The 26,892-nt window shown below is 35.2% G+C and overlaps 1 protein-coding gene across 1 annotated transcript in view; it reads right to left on the bottom strand.

Moving 5' to 3' along the window:
* SEMA3E (semaphorin 3E) overlaps positions 1-26,892 on the bottom strand; it is a 132,981-nt gene that overhangs the window by 32,080 nt on the left and 74,009 nt on the right. Inside the window, exons 3-5 of the mRNA XM_050324781.1 lie at positions 25,412-25,471; positions 20,676-20,795; positions 3,509-3,602 (exon numbers count right to left, since the gene is read on the bottom strand). Coding sequence (XP_050180738.1) covers positions 3,509-3,602; positions 20,676-20,795; positions 25,412-25,471 — 274 coding nt within the window. The remainder of the gene's footprint in view (positions 1-3,508; positions 3,603-20,675; positions 20,796-25,411; positions 25,472-26,892) is intronic.

The raw sequence follows: 26,892 nt of genomic DNA, 5'->3' as shown, positions 1-26,892 counted from the left end.
ATAAAATCAGAACACTAATTCACATTTTAGCAAGTGATACTTCTCACCGCAGGAAAACAGCAAATTCAAAAGAAATTATCAATTTCTTAACTGGTAAACTTCCTCTGTATATTTGTATTTTCTGTCTGTCATTCAAGTATTCTGTCTTTTGTTTTGAGAGAAAATGTATTTATCTTAGTTCATTGTCTAGAGTAAAAGACAAGACACAAATACCTAAAACTGTTTTAAAACTGTAAAAGCAGAAAATATTATTGTAATGGATTCCCTGTAAATTAACATTTTCAGATGTAGCTTGGGTTTTTCACCACTTGATCGTGATATATTGCAGGTAACAAAACATGGACTTAAACTAATTTCTCAGCTTTCAAGAGCTAGTGTGGTCTAAGTTAATCAATGTGCATGATCTTATATCAAAAATAGTTTTGGCTATTGAAAGCAGATGGTAGGGTTCATTAGGAATAGAAGTCCAAAAGTTTTACAATCCATTCAGCTAAACATACACATTTTATTCAGCCAGTTTGCCATCCAATATCTATTCTGTTTCCTGACGCTGACAATAAATTGGTAAAAGTTAATTGTTCATAAATTGAGGAATTCATCACAAGCTACTTTACCACTGGGTCAGATAACCTACAATAAAATTTGCAACAACACAGATACTTAGTTTTAAAGCCAAGTCACGAACTGTTGTTTTCTTGAAGTGGGTATTTTAAGTGTTGTGTTGAAATACATGAAGAGATGCAGAAGAAGGGATTTTCTTTCTTCCTAAATTAATCCAACTAAATCTGGTTCTAATTACTTATGTTGCAAATGATCTTTCAAGATCAAGATTTTAAAAGCTTTTAAACTTTTATCAGAGGTATGAAAAGTTTCCTTGTTAGCCTAATCCTCACTGTTAGCCTACATTGACATGCTGGTGTGGGCTGTGTTAATGTGAATGGCAGAGGTGGGAGCAGCTTTTGAGTAGTTTCCTTAGGAAAAAGAGGATGCTGGGTTGTGAAAGCCTTTGCTAACAGGTTTGCATTAAACCTTTTCAAGGACATGGACATTGGCTGAACGTACATGGAAGAGTGGAGACATCTCTGGGGTGCGGCCTCCAAGGGCACTCTGACTTCATATGAGGAGCGGATTCCACGTTCTAAGAAAACTGGGAATGCATGAAGAAGAATTGAACCTCCAAGCACTGGAGGAAAGACTGGAAAGATCAGTCCTGGAGGATGCAAGCATATTTGTCATCTCCTGTCATGGGGTCATGGTCACCATGAGCTGAGATCAGGGTTTGTTTGAATGAAGGAGTACACTTGGCATTAGAAATCTGTCTCATTTTCAAATTTCAATTAAAAGATTTTTAATATTCACAGTGTTTGAATCTATGTCTTCTACCCTTTTCAACTGGCTGCCTACAGAGACAAAGAATATACATCCTGCAGTCTAAGGAGCAGAATTAATTTTGTTTATTCTGTAAACTGCCTGTCTATGGTTAGTAGAAGTTGGTAGAATAAAGTAGAACACGTGGAAATTCAAACTTCCTCAAGATATTTTTCCTAAGTGTTGGAAATGCTTAACTGCAATAGTTAAAAATATAAAAATATAAATAAAATAATAAACTCTTTAAAGAATTCCATTGTGCTTTTAAAATATCATTCCATGATCACTTGAAATTATAGAATTTCCAAAGTATGCCTGGGAAAACAGTCTCTAAATACCTTTCTCAAGTCATATTAGTTTTGATGAAGGGGTGAAATTGAGTCTGTTTCTTGGTGTTGTATCAGTGATCTGATAAAAATATTATTTTGTCCTGTTAATCTTGTCACATTATAGAATTATTAGCTTTGTAAGATTGATTTTATGTCTTTGTCAGTGGATGTTCAAGACCCTGATCAGCATTTATCAGGGAAGAGCTTATTTAATGAAATTTTCTTCAGAAAAGAGAATCCTTAGGACCTCCCATAATTCAGGCAAACTCTTGAAGTGCTCAGTGGGACAATCTGGCTTCCATTTAAACAAATAAAATTCATATTGATCTCACAGTAGGAACATGATCAGGTTAATTTAATTACTTAGTTCTATCTGAGGAAAGGTTGGGCTTCCAGATTAGACCATGAGGTTTCAGGCCTACAGCAAATTCCATGGGACGAGTCTCTGTTCCCAGGCTGAGCTAAGACTGGAATCTGTTGAAAACTGTAGAAACACTTTAGGAGTCAGGGTGGGATAAAAGCGTAACAATCTGTGCTTCATGGATTTTAGAAGGTCAGTCAAAAAACAGCAGGTTTTTCTGATTCTTGCATGACTTCTTAACCCACTAACTCTTAAGAATTAGAGCTCTAATTTATTTTTTTTTTATTGACAAGGAGGAATATTTTGATGAATTGCTGCAATTTGAAAATTTTTGCATTAGTGCTGAAGATTCTTCTAATTAATTTGTTAATGCAAAGGAACAAATAAATCTGGCATGTAAAATTACACCTGTCACTCATGCCCAACACTTCCTCACCACCAAGGGTGAACCATATGATTGTAGTCAATGATCAGAAACTTTAGCTGCCTTATTTTAAGATGCAAAGCCAAATATAAATATCAAAAGGGCCAATCCTCTAACATTTTTATCCTTGGAAAGTAGAAAATTTATTTAATCTTTTGCCTCTTTCTTCTAGCTCTTTCTTTCTTTTAATGAATATTCTTTTTGAATGCTCAGATTTTATTTATGGTTTCTGAAACCAGAAATCATCATTGCATTACTCCCTAACTGCATCTTTACCTGCTGTTTCTGACTATCTTTAGTCAATATACTATAATACTGCTAAGAATGTCTTTGCTTGATCTCACAAAATGTTTTCAAGAAAATATAATAGAGGAAAAAAGATATGGTTTGCTATCACAGCTTCAAAGATCCCAGTCCTACAGTGATATACTCACCAGCAAGGCACAGAGGAGCACTATCTCAACACAGCTTCCTGGCACTGCGGGACATACTGAATTCTATTTTTGTACTGTTGAGTATAAGATCAACGCTTCTAGTACAGATTCACCACTTTGGGATAGTTTTGTTGGAAGGCAGCATTGAAAACAAATCTATTTTATCTCAAAATAGGTAATTTATATAAGCAATAAAAACAGTTAAATTCAAATTTTTACAAGATGCTTGTAGCTCAGATTCTCAGTAGATGAAAACCAGTAAATTTTATGTATTTGTCTCTGCAGTATAAATCTCTAAGTTAGGCATGTTGCTTTACTTTTAAGGAAAGCAGGAAATTATTAATTCCAAAATTACACAACAATCAATTACCTTCAGGATGGCACATGTCATTCAACATCTCACTTACTGAGACACCCTTGCTGCAGTTAATGCTGCCTGGAATGTAATATTAATGTGGGCAGCACCATGAGGATTAAGTCTGACATGTGGAAGGTTGCAATGGAAGACTGACAACACTTCAGAGTGCTGAAGAAAGAGGCTCAGAATGACAGATTGACAGGACTGTGAAGCTTGTGACATAAAGATCATTACCAATTAAGATGGAGGTGAAGGAAGAACTGGGGTCAAAAGGGCACCTGCCTCGTCCTCTCTCGAATTTGTGCGATTCCAGTTGAAACAGATGATCCTTAAAACAAAAAAACCACAGAGAACACTGTGAACCCCACAGGCAAAGAAACAAAAGTCCTTAGAGACAAGTTTTAACTTAGTTATACCTTTGTAATGAATTGACTTCAATAGGGAGAAAACACAATTATGGTTGCTCACTGATGTACTAGTAAAAAAACTCTGGGTTTCTACAAATCACCATTGTGTGTGCACTGCCCAGAAAGAATCAGAAAAATATGCACTAGAATTACACTTATTTTATTTCTGTGGGAGTAGGGAGGGAAGATTCCTCTATCTTTTCTTCAGATTATCTAAACATTAAATAGATACCTAGTTGTGGAATGTGTTTTCTCCCTTTAAGCATTTTTTTTCCCAGTAGTTGTTAAATATATCATACTGTGTTATCTTCTCTTCATAGCTTTGAGATGTTTATATATCTTCTCCATAGAAGTACGTTTAGGAATTAATCCCCAGTTATGGTTTTCAGAGCACTGTGATTTTTACAGTGGATTTAACAGAATATCAATATAAAAAAATATTGGCAGCGTAGTTAAATTTGTCTGTATAAAGCTGTAAAGACTGAGAAAGAATTTACAATTTAAATTTTCATTTGCAATGCTATGCTTCTCTCAGCTTTCACAAAAAAGCCAGTTAATTTCTGATTAAAATATCAAGTGAGAGTAAAATATTTTTAATTTAGATATTGCCAAAACACCATACCACAAAACACAGGGATAAGGGAGCATAAAAGAGCAAATAGAGAGAAAGAATGAAAGCTTGATAAAAAATACGTCACACAGCCATCAAGTGTGTGACTAGCAAACATTTCAATAGTTTAGCTGTTCCAGTTCTCTGTAACAGTTTTACTCAAAAGTCTACTGAAATGCAGATTATATTAATATATTGGATAAATGCAACTTACCAGTATATTAAACTAAATCTCAGGTTCACATTGATCATATATGAGGCAAATATTTTGTGAGGCATAAAATCACATGCAACAGGAACCCAAATACCCCAGGGTTTTAAGCAGGACCTGCCTGGATCTCTCCCTTGCAGCAAGCATTTTCAAAGTCCAAGAGACTTTTTAATCCTAAATATCAGGTCTCATTAGACCTGTATTTTTCCAGTATCTGTTATGATAACTCAACACTCGGACAGAAGAACGCTTGATATATCTAGACCAGACAAAATAATGTCCTGGTATTCTTTATTTAAGCATATATGGTCCATTTACTTAAGTCATTATAGCAAGGGTGGGGTTTTTTCTGCTGTTGATTACATTCTGATGTTGGTAATTTTGGGGATTTGTAGTATATGCTACCTCAGTTCCTAGAAAGTTTTGGTTTTGAGAGGTACAGGAACCTGACTATGTGTCTGCTCTCTGTGATGCTGTATTCTCCACTCTCCTTCAGATCACTCACCTATATCCTCCCATCCCACCCTACAACCTAAAACTCTTCCATTGCAAGTGCAATTGCACCAAAAGCTAGAAAAAATTTTTTCTCAGGTAGCTCCACTCATGACAGTTATGTTGTCCTGAAAAAGAAAAAAAACAAAAAGCCCAACATAAAAAGACAGGGAACAAGGAAGCAGAAGGTGGAAAACTGGAAAGATAATAGGAAACAATATTTTAAAATGACAGAAGGACAGAAAGTAAAAAGATATAAGAAAAGTGGGAAAGTTGTAGATCTCTTAGTTCCCACTAATTGATAAATACTTGAATATTTCTGTGCATTTCATCTAAAACAGTTAATCTTGAATTTGTGAGCAGACCATCCACTTCAAGCACTATTTGCATCTTAATTACCAGTCAGACAAGCTGATGTACCTGTCTTCCATTCCCAACTGCCTAAAGAATACACATACATTTGATGCAAGTTCTGGTAAAAAAGTAAGATTCTCATTAGTTAGAGAGTTTCTATAAAAAAGTGGGATGTACCTCAGAATGCAGTTCTGGAAACCTAGGACATCTGTTTCATGTCTATTTGCAGTGAAAAAATCACCTCAAAAAAAAAAAAAAAGGAAAAATACCATACAAATTTTAAGTAACGTTCCTAAAACTCATGAGGTAACAAGGTATTCATCATCTCACCCCTCCAAAAGCTCTTATGTTGGCCTGACCCTTGCAAAATCGTTAAGCTGATGTAGCACAAAATAACCATCCTGAGTAGAGACTGGGGGTGCAGGAATATTGTTTTCTGCTACATCAGCACTAATTGCACATCAGTAGTAACTACTGCCTGTCTGCTGTTGGGTAAATGTCAAACAATGAAGAAATATTTCTCTGTGTGTGGAAATCTCAGTCCTATTCCATACTTTTCAAACATCACATACCATGTATTTCTCAAAACTAAATACCATAACGTTTCGAGTCAACAGTGGATAAAAAAAGAGTAAGGTGAACTCAAGAGGGGAAAGAAAAACTTCCTAAAACCATGCAAAGGGACTTGGGAATCATAAGGGCGTAAAATTTGATGTCAAGGAAATATTTATAAAAACAGTCTGATGTTATTTATTCTCTAATCAGGTATTAAAATTAAAGTTATTCATGAAAAAGATTCACTTTGGGGATTTCAGCTAAGCTATTTGTCAATGAATCAGTTCAATAAAGATGTAGAAGTGGAGAGACAAACTGAGAGACGTGGATTTTTCTATCTTAATGCTTTCTACTTAATTTTTCCCACATTAAAATAAAAATGGATGTATCTAGGAAAGGAAGAAGTAATACATTTAAAACTGTTTACAGAAAAAAACATAATCAGATAAAGTGATCAGCTGTGGAAACAAAATTCTTTTGAAACCATACTTGAAGAAGTTGTAATATCCACACTTTCTGGTTTATAGTGTATGGCTCACACTTTGTCCTACATTGGGAATAGAAACTGGGTTTTGTTCTGTAGAAGACGTGATCCCACCAGGACATCATAAACTGCACTTCATAACTAACTAATGTAGTTCATAACTACTAATGTAGTTAAGCATTTCCCTGAGAATCAGATTTAAATCAATGGTAAAGGCAAACCCATCTCTTTTAACGGTCATGACATGAATGTGTTTAAAACAGCTAACGATATGGCTGTGGGATGAAAATGTTAAGCAATATGCATAGTATCCATTCATTATCTGTGTTGTAAAAGCTGGAATTTATGAAAAAAGTCTGTAGCTTAAACACATAATCTAATGTTAACACTGAAGGTAGACAAAAAGTTAGATTTCAATACAATTTGGTGGAATTTTTCAGTGGAGCTCACCAGTGTTGATATAAAGCAGGATGTGTTTTTCATAAATGCTTGCAGATGCATTTAACTGTTTGAAAAGTCACTGAAAATGTAAGCAATGACTCCTCCAAGAGAGATTTTCCACCTTCACCTCTCAGGACAGCATACCAAATATTCCATGGTTGCAATAAGTTATTCCCATCACTGGAGCAAGTAACTGAAGTTCAGGTGTTGGATGTGTCAGCTTACATGGATGCCAGTTTAAGTGAAATAAGCGTTACACATTAATAATCGGCTTTGAAGGCTAATTCCATAATTCTAACCCTCCTTGCAGTTTCTGACATTGGAATCCCTAGAGAAATGTCAGAATAAAACTGACAGTTTCCTCACAGATTATACAGCACATCAATTCCACATCACAATTTATTTTATGGGCATTTTTCAGTAGTTAGGGTAAAAACTATGCAGAAGCACATATGGAAGGCTGGGAGTGGAATTACGTATTTCTGCATGTAGCTTGTGAAAAGAAGTGGGGTTCTGGGTTTGATTTATGATACCAATGACTCAGGAAATATAATACACTTTCAACTATTATTAAAATAATAATGTCCTTTTAAAAGAAATAGAAGATATTTCTAAGGCATCAAGCATTTTGCCATTACCTTGATATGAATTGATAATTTTAGACAATGAAGAATAATGTGGGCTTTAAGCAATAGTGAAAGGAAAGGTCAATCAGAGACATTAAAATTTAAAGACTGAATTTAACTTTTGCTGCGGAAAATTGCTTTCACTTATGCCAAGTGCTGCTTTTCTCTGGTTCAAGACAACGCTTATGCATGAGATTAATTTAAAACATATGCTTACTTCCATTCCTATCCATCAAAGTATTTAAGCCTATTCTCAACATTAATACAATGGCTGTATCTTTTCCCTAAACCAGGGACTTAAAAATACAGAGACTTTAGTTTTGTTTTACGAGGATATTATTTTTATGAGACAAAAATAATTTGATTTTTTTAAGGGTTTGTGTTTGGTTTTTTTTTAATTTAAATTTTTATTATTTTCTAGGTAACAAAAAATAAAATATATCATACTGGCATTTTTTTAAAGGAGGTTGAAACCATTTCATAACCTTAAATTGCATCCTTAACTGTGTGTGCATGTGCTCCAACAGTACCACCACTCTGCTCTCCAGGAGACTGGTGCATTTTTGTGGTTGGTACTGTTTCCTGGTTGTTTTGATTTTATTTTTTCTTGTGTGTGGTATGTTTTGATTTGTTTTTTGCCTTTTTTTTTTTCTTAAGAAGTCTATGTTACTTCCATTTCTGAAAAGTAAATCATATTTAGAGTACTGTGGAGAGGGGCTGTGCAGGTTTTTGTGAATATAGGTTTAAACACTGGCTATGCTATTCACTATTGCTCTAAGGCATTGGACAAAATTCATTCTTAGCTTTAATGATTTCATAGTTCTTCAACCTTAGAGTAAAAATGACATACATGCAAGAGCTGTTTGTTGCTTTTAATTTCTAGGGGCCATGTAATTTATACTTTTATGAAAAGAACTAGGAATAAAAAGGTTCACATGCAAAGTGAATTGAATGGCAAAGTGTAAAATAAAGATGCACTGCTCTATGCAAAACTATGAGAAATTCTCTTTTAGAATGCTTAATAAAGCCATGTAGTGCTAGTGTCATATGATGAGCTCTTTTTCATATTCAAGTAATTCTTAAAACATCAAAAAAGGGAGTGTAGACACCAAAGATTCACCATATTTCATCATAGTGCCCTGTTTGAGGTGGAGCACTGTTGGGATGGGATGGGACACAGTGGGAGGCACTGACTCTGCACGGAAAGGATATCCCGATGGACTGGGTTACTGAGTGCCCTGGTAAAGTGGGCTTTCACCAAGGGTCATCAGAGCTGGAGACTGAAGCCCAGAGCAAGAGGGAGACCTGCAAATGGAGAGGGTATGGGAGGGAGAGGGCTGTCAAGGGGATGTGCACATCCCTACTCTGAGGACAGCATGTTCAGAAGTTTTCCTCAAACCTCTGTGCAATATCTGTGAGGTTAGTTTCAATTGGCATGGTTGTATCCTCTCATACTGAAGTCTTTTGTAATTTTGCCCTTTCTCTTTATGAGAATGACAGAGAAACTTGTCCCAAAATAGGGTATATTCTTGGATTTACTGGTTCCATGTATACTTCTTTCTTTTCCTAATAGTGTCTTAAAAGCCAAGTGACAAAGCAATAAAGTAACAAATGACAAACTCTGATTTGAAACCTTCACTAAGTTAGGTGCACAGGGAGACATAGTTGCAGCTTAATCAATAGTCTTTAGAGCCTGGATATCAATGTAATTTATTAAATCTCTAAGACAGTAATAGACCTTATTTTGTAGAAAATAAAATTTAAAAATATTTAATGTCAGGTGTTCTGTTTCTAAGAAAAGATTACATTCTTTCCCCATATTTACTTTCCCATTTATTCAAATAAATTTTGAGTATGGTTTAACCTTAAAAATGCATCTTTAAAGTGTCATTTTCCACATCTGTGCTCAGTCACACAGCCTAATGTGAGAAACCAAAAAAATTATTTCAAAATTAATCAAATATAAGATTTGTAAAACATTTCACTGGTTAACTGGATTTTTTTTCTCTTTGGGAAACTGAATACTGAATGAATCCAGAGAAGTTTTGTGACCATGGTAGACAGTGAAGTTCAATATACAGAATAAATCTCATATTGATTTCTATTCTCTCTCTGTAGAACATTATAGTGTTTAAAGTGTAAATTCACGTGACACATATTTGCAAATAATCTTTTGTTCTGTACATTCTCAATACAATATTTTTCAGTCCTTTTCTTCTTTCTTATATACTTACTTATCTTTACATTTTTTATTTCAACTTAGAAAGACACTCTGAGTACACTGTGCAGAGGCTTCTTTTAGGAAGGATGAACCCTGACTTCCCCATTAAAAAAAATCTGAAAAATCACAGAACATGTCTGTAAATCAGCAGAAAATATAATTCAAATATAAGTCTCCAAACTGAACTTTCAACTCCATGACCTGTCTTAATCTGTACACTTGCCTCATCAAGAAGGCACGTGGTAAAAGAGATGTACAGCAAAATATTTTGTCCTTATATGACAGCAGAAAATAACTCACTGGGTCAGGCCTGAAAAGGTGTCTCATATGATTCAGCCTTTTGTATTTAGGCAGACTAAATTTTGGTGCTAAGAAAAATATGTATTAGCAGTATCTGATAAATATAGTTCCAAACATTAGGTAGGTATCTAATTGATACCAAACCAAATAACTAATTGAAAAAATTAAAAATCTTTAACCCAGTGGAAAATTATTCAATAAAATTGAATTTATATAAAGAAACCTGTACACCAAATATGTATAATAATACTAATAAATTCCTATTGCAACACACTGTCCTATTTAAGTCAAGATAAAAGAGGCATCCAGGTATTTAGGTGAGCAAGGCAAGGATGGTTCCACAGTGAAAGAACTTTTCATGTAATATCTTCTTTAAATAATCCAAACATTAATTTTCAGAAGGATCTAAACACTCACAAAACATCTCTGCTTGTTGTCAGACGATTATTAACTGTGAAAATTATACTTTCAGCATTCAACCAGCTTTATTTTCCAAGCCAAATGGGGATACAATATTAGAAATAGAGTCCTCTGAAGAGTCTGAAATAGTCAGGTCTCCGCTATTTGACATAATTAAGATTATTTTGGAGGTAGTATTTCTTCTGAGGATCTGTTTTCAATCCTCTTTACTATCCAGTGACATACTGAAAAGATCAATCATCCTATGGGCTGAGAGTGCATAAAATATTACAGACATTAAATCCTCCCTAAAAATTCAGATGCATTTTTCAGGTCTATGCATTTTATTACACACTTAAATGACTAAGACACATAGGGCTCCAATCTGAAAACATGTTTAAAATCTGGAGCTATGTCAGACTGCTGTCTGAGTTTGCAAAAGGATTAGCAATTTGTGACTTGTGTCAAAATATCTGGCCTAAAGTGACACAAATAATATATTTTCCTGCTTTAATGAATGTGAAAAATTCTGGCAAAAGAGAGCCAACCTCACTGCACATAAAAATCAGAGGCATTTACCCTTAGCAATTCAGAGTGTTTCAGCAGCAGTGACTGAATTGGTCAGAGTTTCAGAAGATACACGTTTGTGGGACCTTAAACTGGACACATAGGCTCATTAGGCTCCTATGGCAAAGGATAGAACCATTAGAAATTATGATTTTATTGCATTAAAGTGATAGTTAATAAGTATGAAAGTTCCAGGGACCACATAAAGACTCCCTAGAATTAAAATGTATGAGTAGCTGTAGATGGTGATATAGTCTTATGACCCAGTGAAAGAGAAGTTAAAGGTAGTACACAAGTGCTATACAGAAGTGAGGGGATTTCTGTGGGGAAGTGCACAGTTTTTACACAGAGCTTCACTAATTGAGACTTTTCATTTTCCATCATTTTGGCAGGCTAAACTTGTGCTGAGGTTGTGAGGGTCACGCCAGAGCAAATATCATATAATAACAACTGGGAACTAAGGTCACAAAAAATTTAAAAAAAAAGGAAGAATGCAGGTCTGGGGCTTGAGCTTTCATGATGGAAGGAGGAAGAGATGCATTGGGCATGGAAAGGAAAACACCTACATTCAACTGAGAATGGACTTCAGAAGGACTCAAACACCCTGGGGAAGTTCTGGTTGTCTCCATAGTGTGGAGCCTTAGACAGCCAACAGCCCTCTGGCAGAGCTTCAACAGGGGATGCCTAAGTTGACCATTCTAGAAGAGCAGAGGAGTGGATCCACTGTCTCCTGATGACACAGATGAACTGCAAGTAGTACTTCTTTTTAGTTCATCTTTTAATCTAAAATAATTTTTCTATATAGATATCAATCAAAGAAAAATTTTCACTCATCAATCATAGAAGGATCATACAATATTAAGGGTGCATCTTATAAACCTACAAAAATATTAACTAAACACTCCCATTGTTCATTTGTTCTGGTTATAATTATGATGACTAACATCCTATTGGGCAGCACCTCCTCTCTTCAAACAATGACATAGATTTCATCAGGTACTGTCACTTGGAAAAATACTTTCCTTCATAAATAAAAGTGGCAGAATCTAAAAATCATTATAATGAGAGCTGGAATATTTCAGTTATCCCCACCAAATTACCACACCGGTGGAGGATTTCTTTCTTTTTGGGATAATAGTATTATTCCTCTGTATGGATTCATTCTCCCAGGACCATCTGTGTTTAATCTTGCGAAGGGCAGGTCTAATATGATGGAAAATTCATTTCATATGGCTGATCAATTCACATTCTCTACCAATCTTCCAAGTTGAACTTACCCTTCACGTATGGCCTTATTTAGACAATATTCAAAAGCAATGAATGTCATTCACCTCATTTTAAGGATGGAGAGTACTGTCAAACAAACCTGTTGTATGTTACAAGACATAAGAATGACTGATAAGAACAACTGTGTGGATACAAAATACTTGTATTTTTTCTCTGGGGCATTTTCACTTAGTACATAGCTATTTGATGAGACAACGTGCATTGTAGAATTGTTAAAAAATACAAACTGCTGACATACATCAAAGTACAGTTGTTATGAAGTATCACTGATGAATCCTATACTGAAGGTTTGGCTAAATTTTTGTTTTGCTAGAAAGATGAATCTTTAATTTAATAGTGATTTAAACAATCATATGATTTCTTTCCTACTAAAGTTTATAAAAAGAATGGGGAGGCATAAATAATGAAGAGAAGAGCTTAATGAGTGCTCAAACTATATAATGCTTTGAATACCAAGTTAAAGATCAGAAGCTTGCTAAGCAGATTTTAATACAACACTATCCAAAGTTATATCTTGGAATAAGGAACACAGTGTATGTCTGAAGTACATCAGAACACCTTAGAAGATCGAAGTTCAGATTCTTGTTCAGATCACTTTCAAGTACTAGGCTGAGGTGCCTCAATTAGGATCTTGGAAATCCCAGACAGATGACAGTGACAGGCATCCCTAGGAATCTCTTCATTTACCTTGTTGTTGAGACTGATAATTAGATGGTTCAGCCAAGTGTATAAATTCAGATAACTCTGTGCTCCAGAGAACTTTGGGTCAAATAAAAAATGCTAAAAAGAGATTTCTGCTTGTGATGCTGTGCCAAGAACTCAGCACTTGAGTCCATGAAAGAGGAATCTCAAACAGCGGTAGGGAAGTGACCTTGCCTGTACACACACCACTGAATAGCATGTGCGGTTCTAGTGTCTGCACTTCCAGAAGATGTGAAAATACTGAAGAGAGTTCACAGGAAGGACACAAATAAGATTGAAGAATCCTTGTGATGGGAGGTTTAAGGACCTATATTTATTCAGCTTATCAAGAAAAAGTGAAGAGGTGGCTTGATCCCTGTGCATAGGCACTTACATGTGGAAAAGATGTGGAAAAGATAGTGGGAGACTTTTGAACTTTTACTATCAAAGGCCTATCAAAGTTTAATGACAGGAAGCTGAAGTCAGAAAAATTTAACCTTGAATAAGTGGCTATTTCCTAACATAGTAAGCAATTAAAGATTTTCTGTGCAGCACCTTTGTTGTTTGCCGTGAGCATAGATGTAATCTTCATCTAATAATTTCCTTGTCTATTATGATTTAGGTACCATTTTAATCACTATTGAAATGAAATTCAACTTCTGAAACCTGAAATTATTTAGGCTAAATGAAATTTGGGGCTTTTTGATGTTTTGGTGAAATTCAACAGCCTGTGATGTGGGTATTCAGACTAGGTGATGTAAAAGATCTGGTAAAAGATTTTATGACAGTGTGTTGCTTACTTGACAGAATTTTATATATACTTAGTGGATGATGCTCTAACTGGTGGCTTTTTACCCATGCAGAGGGACACTGTGTCTCTAAGAAAATATTTTCAGGGGAAGAATTTGTCACAAATTCTGTCTAATTAAGGATTGACCAACACCCACTTCTATTTGGTCAGTGAAACCAGATGTTCCTCCTCCCTAATCCTCTGCAAACAGAGAGCGGAGATGAGGTAATAGGAACAAGCGTGGAGAGGGAGTAACTTGGCAGATCATTGCTTGTTTTGATTATAAAAATACGTCAGAAACAATATCCTAAAATAATAGATATAAATAATTCCACAATTTTGTTTCTCGACAAAGCTGGAAGAACGATGGCATTACCAAAGGCTGGTCAAGAGCAGAAGAATTATGTCATGGAAAAATTAAACTGAGAAGTGACTGGCACATTCTCTCTTAACTTGCATGTGAATTCCCTTCAGTTTATTAAAGCAAAAGCTGAGGAGTTTGTGTGTTTGGTTGGTAGAGAGAGACAAATGGAAAGCACAATTGGACCTTATCCTGGTTTTGCACTGAAATACAGAATATATAGAAAAAGAAGTGCCCTTGCGTACACTCAAAAATATTAAGGATAACATAAATTAGAAAGAAAAGGTTTCAACTTGCCTTTAGTGAGCTACAGGTGTATTTGTTTGCTTGGAGGACCATTTAGTCAAGTCCTTTCTAATAGGACTAAAGTCTTAGATTTAGAGCTGGTCTTCCCTGATAACCAGAATCTCAGTTGGCTAACTGAAGAGCAAATAGCATAATAACGAATACATCAGATTAGGAACACTTAGGGGAGACTCCCAAAAACCACCAGTGCATTTTGTGGAAAGGGTGACTTAGTCCATCAGCCTCTGAAGTGGAGAAATACAGCTGTAGGCAGTTTACTAAGTTAAATGAGGCACTGAAAATGGCACTCTGCCAGCTTCATGTATATATTAAAAATTTACAGGGTGTTCTAGAAGAAATGTTCTTCATGCATTGTGTTTTCCCATAAACTTAATTCCCTCAACAGGTTTTGTCATGCAGAGAAACCTTCCTGTCCAGGAATCAACTCTATCTTGTCACCACATAGTTTGCAAAAACTTAGGATATTGTTTCTGTAGATTGTTTTCTTTTAGAATTTCCATTCATTTTCCAGGTCCTGTGAAGGCAGAGTAATTTCTTTAGCTGCACTTGGTGAAATTCCCATGTGGACTTGTTAAAGGTGCTTTGTGAGTTAGTGCATAAGGCAGCCTGAATCATTGGAAGGCCTCTGGAGCATCCCTACAACCTGTTGTTCTGCTGAACAGATAACTCAGAAAGATAAAATCATTGCCTGCCTGCAGATAGATCACTTGATTTATCTTAATTTCGTCAAAATTCACCTAGGGTATTTTGAGCTATCTAGAACATAGGTGCAGTACTGTTTTACCAGCAGCCAGGTGTGGAGAAACACAGACTGAGACAGAAATCACTTCTTTTAGCAGTCATCACATCACATGCTGCCAAAACTGAGAATTTTATATAAATGCAAAAGGAAGAGACTGAATGCAGATGCTTCCCCCCCTCCTCTGCCCCACCCCACATCAAAGTCAACAGGAGGGACAAATGTCAGTTTGGTGAGAACAGGAGCAAAATAAGATTTTTTTTTCTGCACTTCATCTTCTGTATTTGGTTTGAATATTCATCTCAGATTTTTTCTCACAGAGCACATGGTAAGGATACATTTGCAATTTCTCATGAGAAATTTAGGGTGCAGAGTCTCTGAATTTTACTTTCTCCAAGAAAAATAATGGTTATTTTAATGAACTCCCCTTTATTTCTGGATGACAGACAAACAGAAACTGGAGGAACCCAACCTTTTCTGTCCTGCATGGATTTTTGACATTTAAAAGCATTTCATGAAGTCAGAGATAATGAACTCACTTACTGGCTGGCATTTAACTTGCTCATGATTTCTTGGACAAAATTTTGTAACGTCTTTTTCAAGCAACAATAGTTGTTCAGTTTGCAAAGTCAGAACTCCTATTTTTCCTAATTTGTAATTTATTTCTAAATGGCAAAAAAAATTTTGCTGAAATGTTTAAATTTGGGAAAGAAATGTTCATCAGAGTCAAATTAATTAGAAACAGAGGAAAAGATAAAAAGCTGCTGTCATATTATGCATATTTTTAGAAAGATAACTGACAACAGCTTTACAAAAGTGAACAGCATGAAGTTCCAAAGCTACATCAATTAAACCAATATTGCAATAGAATGACTGCAGTAAATCATTATATATTTAATCTTTCAAATGGATAGTGTATCACAGAATTTATAAGTAATTTGATTTAGAGAAATATATTTGTTTACAATGTGGTGGTAAAACATAAGTTTATTGTTTTGGGCAACACAATATAAGAAAAATATTAACCTATTAAAGGGTGTCCAAAGGAGGGCAATGAGGATAGTGAAGTGCTTTGAGGGGAAGCTGTGTGAGAGGTGGCGGAGGGTGCTTGGTTTGTTCAGCCTGGAGGAGAGGAGACTGAGGGGAGACCTCATTGCAGTTACAACTTCCCTGTGAAGGGAAGAGGAGGGGCAGGCACTGATCTCTCCTCTGTGGTGATCAGTGACAGGGCTGAGGGAATGGTCTGAAGCTGTGCTGGAGATGTTTAGGTTGTATGTTAGGAAAAGGTTCTTCACCCAGAGGGTGGGTGGGCACTGGAAGAGGCTCCCCAGGAAAGTGGTCACAGCACCAAGCCTGACAGAGTTCAGGAAGTGTTTGGACAATGTTCTCAGGCACATGGTGTGAATCTTGGGGATGGTCCTATGCAGGGCTAAGAGTTGGACTCGATGTTCCTTGTGAGTCTCTTCCAACTCAGCGTTTTCTGTGATTCTGTGAAGCTTGATGTAGAATTCAATAAAACCAATATTTATTTCTTATTGTTTTCTACGATTAATATATTAAGACAAAATGCATAGTGCCATTAAATTTCTATAAACCATGAAAAGCACAAAAGGAGCAATTGAACCAATATAATATATCATAGCACAATGTGCATATGAAAGATTTCAAAACACATTTCAATCACTGCATGGTAAGATTAATATTTTCTACAGAGACTGGTTGGGGAATGCATACTTTTGCAGTGTTTTTTTGTGAACATTAGAGGTTCTGTTTTTCAGGCAGTTCCAAGAAGTAATGATCTGCCAATGGGGCAATCAAATTCCGCCTATTTTTGGAGACAAAAATCTCCTTTTGACTTCATGATTTGTTGACAAGAGCTCAGTGTTCTGTAAGACACAACTTAAACCTAGTTTTGATATGAAAATATGAATTTGTGGTTGCATAAGAATGTAAGATATTATACAGGAGCCTGAATGCTCCTTTTCATAAACTGTATTGCACCTCACAAAACCATGCTAAATACAGGATCAGAATGCCATGACAGTACGATTCTGATCATGGCTTTAGGATATTTTCACTGTTCAAAGTAAATTCAGCAGTACTTCATTTTCTTACCAAATGGCTATTCAGAAATGGATGACTTTATGTAAACTTTTGTTACAAGCCAACAACAAAATAAATGTCCCTGTAAAATCGGACCAGTGATCACTAAGGTCAAGAGCCTTAATTGGACGGTGAGTTCCAAAAGATTGCTTCTCTTTGGCCTGCTCAGTAAATTGGAAGATGTAGTGTTTCAGAAAATACAATCCTGTTATTCTGTCATGTGCTTAAATGTCTCTCTAAAATAATCTCTAATTTATATACATTTATATACAATTTAACTTAAGAACCCTGCAGTTTTTACTGAGAGGGTCACATCCTCTCTCTGCCATCAGCTCAGGAAGCGCTATTGAAACTTATAGTTTAGCTCCCTGACCACAGAGCAAGTATTTCTCTATGTTGATACTGTTGATTCATAGTTCCATATGGAAGTGTGAATCTAGCTCCATATGCTGGGCTAGCTGGGTGTCTGGATACACATAAGTCTGTTATAAGGGCTCCCCCCCTTTTTACCTCCCACACTTTATACCTCAATATGTCTGAAAAGTGTCATTGTTCAAATATGTATAAGCTTCAAACACACCTTGTGCTACTTAAAGAGATCCTGTTCAGAAGCAGTTTAGTTTGCAGATCAAAGATAAATTTCACTTATCCTGAAGTTCAATATATTTTACAAAAAAATGTCAACAACATTTGAAAAATGTTCCTTTCAGACAGCTGCATATTATAGAATCATAGAATCATTTGGGTTAGAAGAGACCTTAAAGATCATCTCATTCCAATCCCTCTGCCATGGGCAGGGACACGTTTCACTAGACTGAGTTGCTCAGAGCTTCATCCAACCTGGCCTTGAACACTTCCAGGTGTGGGGCATCCACAACTTCTCCAGGAAACCCATTCCAGTGCCTCACCACTGTCACAGTAAAGTATTGTTATTATGAACTGCATTGAATTGAATATAAATGCATATTATAAATCAGTGTTTACTCTTCAATTTAAAGGTTTTACTAGTTTTTAAAGAAAGATGGTATTGTCCTCTTTATAAATTGATTAGTATAGTATAATTAATATTTTTAAGACCATTTTATTTGCTACTCTCCTTTCTGTGACAGTCAGACAGTGAGAAAATGGCCAGAGAGATGAGGTGGAAGCAATAGAGTACAGTAATCGGAAGTCATTGGATGAGGATTCTCTGATTAGAGATCAACAGAGACTGAACTTCAGTTTTCTGAGGAAGGATCTCCTTTCATTTCCTGCAGTTACATGATGTCCTTATCAAAGAAAGCAAGATTACAATTTGCCCACTCAACCACACACCACGTGCTATTTTTAACCTACCATACAAATGGTACCTGTCTTTTTTAATCCTGGTGGTCAGTTTTCAGAAAATAGAAACTAATAGAGTTACTTATTAGTGTAACAAATATATTTCCTGATGTTCTACACAAAAAAAATAATGGTAATTTTCCCATGATTTCAGTGTGGGTAAAATTTTAGAACCTCAGTTTGACAAGAGAGAATAACAAACAAAAATAAGGGAAGGAAGGACAGTGATAGATAAGGGGATGATCACAGGCCACATATTCTTATATAGGTCTTGTTTCTCATTCTTTGTTTGTTTGGTTTCTATTTTAATTAGTCTGTTGTTTATGCTTTCTAAAATAGTGTTCCTAAATATACAGACACTACTTCCTTAAAACTTTCCCAGGAAGCCTGACAGGAGGTTCATGAGAGGAGCAAAGAAGACCTGCAAAGTTGCCTTGTTTTGACATTGCTTATTATTTGATTCCTTCCCTAATTTCAGAAGAGAATATGTTTCTGCAATTCATACAACGCCAAATCTAAGTGTTGTGCTGGAGTCTTAACTTCTGAGATGCTTTTCATTTTGGCAGCAGTTGGAAGTGCACAGCATGGATTGGATCCTTGGAGATTGTTTCTGGTTATTTTCTAGTTTGTTTTGTCAGAAGGATGCATCTTCACTCAGGAAAGATTATTCAAAAACATTTTACTTAAGTGAATACCTTAGTTGATTTGTTTGAGTACACTTTATAAAGCTTTATGTCTGCAATTCATATTTATTTGAGCCAAGAGCTCCTGGGCATAAGGGAAAGCAAGAATCTCTTGGATGGCCCTTTGGCTTCAGCACCATGACAAGTGCTCAGCTCTATCAGGACACGTTAGGTGAGCCAAGTAAGCAAGACCATTGACCAGCAACTCTTCCTGACACCTGCCAGTTAAAAGCAATCTTACATTTGGAATACAGATCATCTCCATCTATTAAGTCCCACCTCACAAAGTGCATTTCCAAGAATCCCTAGTCAGATTCTTAAAGTGGTCATCACATGTGCCTTTAGCAGTCAAGTGAAATTCTCTTCTGACTGCAGGGCAGCTCGGATAACAGTGTAATTCATTAAGAGTGGTTTTACCTTATAACTGAATTAATTATTTCTTCAGCATTGCTAAATGTATGACAAGGGATAACTTTCAGTGTCCAATTTTCACTAAGCCTGGACATTCAAGGTCCAGATCTAGCAATGTAATTTATAACTTTTCCAAAAATTCAAATATCATAACAGTTGTAGAAATTCAGCCCTTCTAAAAGTTTTTGACTCATGTCAAAAATTTGAAATATATTCCTAAACTCTGTATGTTTTTAAAACTGGCAATGGGAGTGCAATGAAACAAGGCTGCAAGGAAGCAGGATGTAACCAGGATCAGCCAGTCAGCCATGTAGCAACACATAGGTTACATATAATCAGGATTAGGTTTAATGCCCAAAGAGTCTTTCACAAGAATTTAAAATAAGAGATTGGTATTTCTGCTGATTCTCTAAACCTGATCTAATATAACTGAGACAGAAGGACCCCAACTTCTGAAAAATCTAAACAATTTCTATCTTTGTATAAGAAATATGTTCACAATATTGATTATATGTTTCACTTATTGATCTTCTTTGCAGTACTATTTCACTCAGCTATAAACATCACTAAGGAGCTAACATGCACTTGCTGAACAGGATCAACATAGACAGGCTGAATTTAACAAAGATTTGTTAAAGAATTCCATCTCCCATTAAACTAATACATATTTTGATGTATGATGTATTATTTCATTAAAAAACCCACACAACCAAAAACCAAAACCTCCACAGATTAAAAACCCTAAAAATATTTATTATTTTCCTAAGAATTTCTATACCACCTTATCTAATTTAAACAAAAAAAAAATTGCAAGATGAAAAAGTCTTTGAATTCTTTGTATAATTTTTCAGAATATGCTTTCAAATATCAGTGTGTTCCTCTAGGCACAAACTAAATTTTAGACCAGCATTGAATTTCATCAGTGAAAATATCTACTGTATGGTTCAGTGTCAGAACTGTTAGCAATTGAATTTAAATACTTACTGTTAACCCTAAAGGCTTTGCTGGAATCCAGACCAAAAGAGTGAATATGTAAACCAAATTTCTTACCTCTGATAGATGTCCAGCTCTTATAAAAGTACAGAGGGGATCAAAAGCTCCTGTTCCACAAGCCAGAAGATGCGTTCTGTTATATCGGTGAAGGACACGGATGTAATTTGCACATTCGTCCTAGATTATATAAAAAATAAACACAGGAAAATATACCCTTTTTAATTTTTTTAAATATCTTATGTGCCCTTTGATGATATTCTCGTATTGAATCTTTCTATTTTATTTCAATTCATGCCAGTAACTCTGTGCCACCAGTTTCTCAGATGGACAATTTTTACAGGAAAAAAGCAAGTTTAGAGCACTGATTTATCATAATTTACTTTAGATGCTTAACCAGTTAGGAGTTACAAAGTTATAAAACACACTTTCATGCTTCTTTAATCTCAGAGATATTTTGCAAGTCTAAATATTTGTTTTACTAAGTGTTATTAGATACACTAGACATTAGAGTCAGAGCACAAGATGTGAACAGTCAGCAAATGGCTTCTCTCTCATGTTTAATACACTTTATCTCAAGAAAAATAAAGTTTTTCTTACTTTTTATTAATAAAACCGCTGCACAATTAATTTCTTGCATAATTAATTGCTAATCAATACTTTTTTATATTGTATGGCCTCATACTTTATCTGTTGCCACTGTTTAAACTCTCCTTTGAAGAAGAAATATTCATTTCCCACAGGGCAGTACTCTGGGACTCATTAGTGTATTTGCAGCTTCATAAATATTACAATTAAAACATTTTCAAACATCCCTTTGAGATGTGGGGTCATTATTTTTCCTGTACTAAACTAGAAACAGAGACAGTGAGATAAAAGCATCCATTGATTTTGGGACTCCTGGGACTTGGTTTTACAGAGTATTTTACATTTTGCAATGATTTCTATGTTTGGAGCAAAATCCTGCTCATTTCCATTCATTGCTCAACATTTCTGCAACTCAGACACTGGGTTTTAAGACAGTCACATAAAATTTAAGACTGTTATAATGGAATTAATCTTAGATAACTTTAGCTCCTCTAGAATTTAGACAGGTAATTTATGCTATTCTCCTAGGCCTTTTCAATGAAGAAGGCCAGACATCTCCAAAAAGCAATTAATACAATCCTAAAATGAATGCGTAAAACAGAGTGGAAGAATTTCCTTTTTGAAAATTTGCTGTTCTTCACTGATGACTATTCTAGTTTTCAGACTGCTGGGATTTTTTTTGAGAACAATCCTGGGTCTTATTAACCAACTGCAAGAACAGAAAATATGAGTCTGCAGTGGACTCCTGGGCAGAATTCAACACTTGCAAATTCACATTAGGTTCAAAACTAAGAAATCATCTTTCTTCTTTCTTCAAGTGCTTATGTCATTCAGTTCAAGTCTTCCAAGTGTTCTAGCAAACAAATAAGGAAAAAAATCGTATTTGTTACATGATTCTCCTTAACATCCACCGTGAAGATATATTATGCTAAATGAAAGAAGTAGGTAACTTACACAGGCAGGTAACTTGTTGTGTAATTCAATATTATGTATATACAAATTAACCTTGCAATATTTTACTTTTGGACTTTCTTGATTTGAAACTAATTTGTTCCTTTTTTCAAAGTCCATAAATAAATAAATACATTCAGACAAATAGAGAAGAATGGGTTGAAATCAGTGGAATGTGATTCTCTATACATGGATCAGCACTCAACAACAGAGCATGATCATTTCACAATATTTGCTGACTGGTGGTAGCAAAATGGTATTCCATAGGAATTTTATGAAGCCTTGCAGTTTTTAAATGATGCTTCACTGGGCACTGATGCTGTTCCTTATTCTCCCTCTCCTCCAAGTATGACCTTTCTGACTTATTCCCTCTGTTCGCTCTCAGTGGTGGTCTGTTCTTGACTCTATGGTTTCCTTTTTTATCCACATATGCCTGCAGATCTTGATCATTCTGCCAAAATCACTGTATTGATTTAGGATTTTTATTTTTTTAAATGGCCAAAAGCTACACATTTTTTTCTTTTGTGTGCATTTATAGAAATGCCGGAAAAATTCTGCAGAAAGAAACAGGATAAGGAAGATACCAAATATAGAAAAGAAGTAATTCCAAATGTCTAGACTTGATCATTTATAAATACATGACAAAAGGTGCTGTTCTGGGAAGTGTCAGGCAGCTAGGCATTGCTGCTGACCCTACTAATAATACACTGTCCACACAGCAAGGAAGAGATGCATCATCCAAGAGGACATTAAAATAAGAGTTCTTTCTACTATATTAATTAATTAAACACTGGGGTTGTCTTCAGGATGCTCCAAATTAATAGATCTGTGGAATTTTATTCATCTGAAACTTCTCCATGTGGAGGAGTTAGTCATCTCTCCAGAATTTGATTTCTTTATCTGAATGATTTCCAATTCTGATAAAGTAATTGAAAGAATGGAAAGTTCTTACACCACAGGCTAACAGGTGTGATTCCTGGCACACTGGATGACAGCTGAAGGATTTTTTTCCTTGGCTTCACACAAATCAGAAAAGCATGGCCAGGTTTTAAGATTATGCACGTGTTGTTAAGACAAGGCTTTTTTAACTGTCCTATCAAGTCTGTTACAAGCTCTGAAAGTGTGTTTATTGATACAATGCTTGCAGTTTTACTGCTACAACATGAACTGATAAGTTTTAAAGGTTGTAAAACTCATAAAACTGGCCTGTTCTGTTATATAGAAAGAGGTAGCAGAGTATGCATGAAGTATTTTAATGCTGAGAAGTTGATTACAATATTGTCAGTTCTACTCAACTAAATTATGCCTTGAGTAACAGATCTTTTACAACGAAAGAAAAAAAAAAGAAACAGAATGGAAATAAGAAAAAAGTTTGAAATAACAATGATGAGTAATATTTTTATGAGACTTTACAGTGTAAAAAGTAACATCCAGAAGTTAGAACTGAGAAAGTGTTGATTTAAAGATATTATGCTATTAAGTCAATATTGGTCAAAAAAATGAAGATGAGAAGAAACTTAGTAGGAAAGTTTTTGATTCAAATTCAGATTCCTTTCAGGCTGAGCAATCTATCTTAGTGAATACTGAGCATGTTGATGAAAATTACCAAGGTTTCCCTGATATTAATTAGTCTTACTCCTTCATATAGTCCATACATAATTAGGTCTTATAGGAGGATCAGAATATCATTTGGTATTACAATATTTCCAGCTTTAAAAATTTTAACATATTTTTCTTGACAACTCCTCTTTCTTTTAAAGATTTGGGTTTTCTATAAGAGTAGTAGTTGTACCAAAATTTCAGAGTGCAGAGAGATGTGGGAAACATAAGAAGATCTTTAAATGACTGCTTTCACAACAACGTAAATTTGAAGACTTATAATAACAAACTGGATTACAAAACTTTGGAGTTTTAGGGAAACTCATGACTCTGAGGGGAATATCTTTGCATTGAAACAACAGTACCTATTTCTGCATTAATTTAACCAAAAGAATATTGTAAAAGTATTAGAAAATATATCCCGTCATGTAGAGGTGAAAGAAAGATGACAGAGCTCTAACTAATAACAGCTTATGCTGAGGGATGGTATTAAATAAAGCTCAAATAATCAGGGTTTCAGATTCATTTGATATAACCATAAGGTTTGGGTAATGTAGAAAACTACTATTTTCAATCAAAGTCACCTAAAATTGTAAAGGGTACAAAAGCATCCAGAAAAAATGCAATAAACTTTTAAGAATCTTCAGAAAGGATCAGTTCTAGGCCAGGTGAGTTTAAGAAGCTGGAATTATTTATTTTTTATTATTATTAATTATTATTACCGTTTTCCAATCTTGTTCACTGATTTCCTTAATATGGACAGTTCTCATGCTTGTATTGCAGCAGGAATCTTTATAACTTCCTAATCTTACTGGAATATATTGTGGTTATCACCAAGGCTGCTGTTTGTTATGTTTGTGGGAAAAGCTTGCATGTGCCCTTCCATGTCCTACATTCCTGTCACTGTTGCCTTAAAACTATCATCATTTTCAAATCCTTTGGTACAGTGTGAGCTCTCTCAGCTGTGGGATTTATTAGGTGTTGTACTCGCTGTGTGTTTATGAGGTGCAGATAATGAGCTTGGTGCACTGTAAAATTAAAGAGAGCTCCCATCCAGAAGAACTTTCATCCTGTGCTGCCAGTGGTATCAGCTGCTGTATGTCAGTGAGCTTTCAGGTCTTTTCCCATGAACTGATTACAGTCAAGGCACTGAATCAAAAGAATAGAACAGTTCTGGGGCTCATTAAAACAGAATATTTTTATTAATATACCATGAAACTTATAGGGAAAAAAAAACTTAGAGAGCATTCTATAATTACTAATAATTTAACTGGTTTTACAAAAGTATTCAAGAAAATGAGAACTTTAAACATGAACTGGAATGTGAAATGGAGAAGGTATCCTATGTGTATGAAAAGAAAAGGAAACAGAAATGGAAAAGGAGAATTATTAAGGCACCTTCTTTGACAGCCCAAGAAAACGAATCAGAAGAAAGTTCAGATGATCAAAAGTGTTCATTGTGTGTTTATGTGTGGGTTTGAAGAGCAATTAAACTAATAAATTTAGTGTGTTGAGAATAGTTAGATACTTTTAACCTACAACACTTAGAATTATATCTGTGCTTTAATCTCTCTGAAGTTAGGGTTGCCTGAATCCTTGTTTTGGACTAGCCACTGCTATAATTAAAGTGTATTTTATTCGTAATTAATGATACTTACAGCATCTCTTCCTTTAATTATGCATTCTTCTGCCTGCTGAGGTGTACTAGGCCAATGGATCTGAGAGGGGAAAAAAAAGAAAATAGTTCAGTTGGCAGTCTGATTATGTCAATCCAGCTCTTCCACTATTCTTCACGTGAAAGATTTGCGGAAGTCTAAAATCATAAAGCAGGCCCAGTTGGAAGGGACCTCAAAAGATCACCTGGTCCAGCCTTTTGTGGGAAAGGGAGCCTAGATGAGATTATCTAGCACTCTATCTCACACATCTTCAGTGGCAGAAACTCCACCATGTTCCTGGGGCGGTTGTTGCAGTGATTGAATTTTCTCACTAAACAGTTCTTTGTTATCTGTTGGTGCAGCTTATATCCATTATCTCTTGTCTTCTCCATGAGAACAGAATTCAAAGGAAGTTAATGTATGGAACATTTAATATAAATTCAGATTAATTTTCAGTGATTTTCAACATAGAATATTAATTTAGAACTACTGATTTTCTGCTTTAAGTGACACTTAGGAAAGAAAAGGTTTAAAATGAAGTTAATGATGGTCAGCAATTAATCTCATGGGAGTAGCATCAACTCTTCACAGTCACAGTCACTAGAAGTGAAACAAAATTACACAAGTGAGATTTTCTTCAGCTACCTACTGTATAATATTTATGTTTCATTCCAGATGCATGATTTGTTTGGATGAAAAAAATATTAAACAATGACTGAGCAGACTGGAATGGTTACTTAATTTCTTAGAACATTTAAAAGTGAAAACAAAAACGTGTGCACATCAGTGATATCAGGCTTGGCTGAAATCAAGTAAATATTAAAAAATTGATGTCACCATTAAGACATTTTTGTCAATAATCCAATCAAAAATTATTTTTCTGTATGAAAAACACTAAAATAAGTTATTCTGCTGGGCTTTTTTTTTTTCCATTTATTTATTGATTGATTGATTGATTGATTGATTTTGGTAATTGAATTGGGTTTCTTGAAATAAATTAATCTGAGAAAATCTTGGGGTAAATTATAAGAAAAGTAAATTGCAAGACAAGTGGGGATAAATTATAAATCCTAGAAGCCTAGGGCTTGAAAACAGGAGGCTGGCTATATGTTATTCTTGCCAGCTTCAACAGCCTGTCAGTTTTTAGGTCTCACAATAACCTAAACCCTGCAAGGAATCTAAAGTTAATCAGAATACTTGTTTTCAGTCAGATGGTCTTATAATCATATTTGTGTGATCAGAAGTAACTCTCATCTAGTCTCTGCATTGCTGCTGTATAGTCTGGGGAGGTATCTGAACTCTGCAGAACTTCCATGAGGGCCCTCATCCAATCACCCTGGTCATTTCTGGTTCATTCAGTGCAAAACTGAGTCCACAGTCATTTACTTTACTCACTGGTCAGGAAGTGAATACACAACAGCTTGTCCTTAACCCAAAAACCTAGGAGTCAGGAGATCTCGAGGGTCTCCCAAGCCTAAAAGTGT

Source organism: Myiozetetes cayanensis, unplaced genomic scaffold (genome assembly GCF_022539395.1).
Source record: "Myiozetetes cayanensis isolate MyiCay16 unplaced genomic scaffold, myiCay2020 scf3, whole genome shotgun sequence".
NCBI lineage: Eukaryota > Metazoa > Chordata > Aves > Passeriformes > Tyrannidae > Myiozetetes > Myiozetetes cayanensis.
The sequence above is the reverse complement of the archived record's forward strand: the minus strand, read 5'-3'. Positions and strand labels throughout refer to the sequence as shown.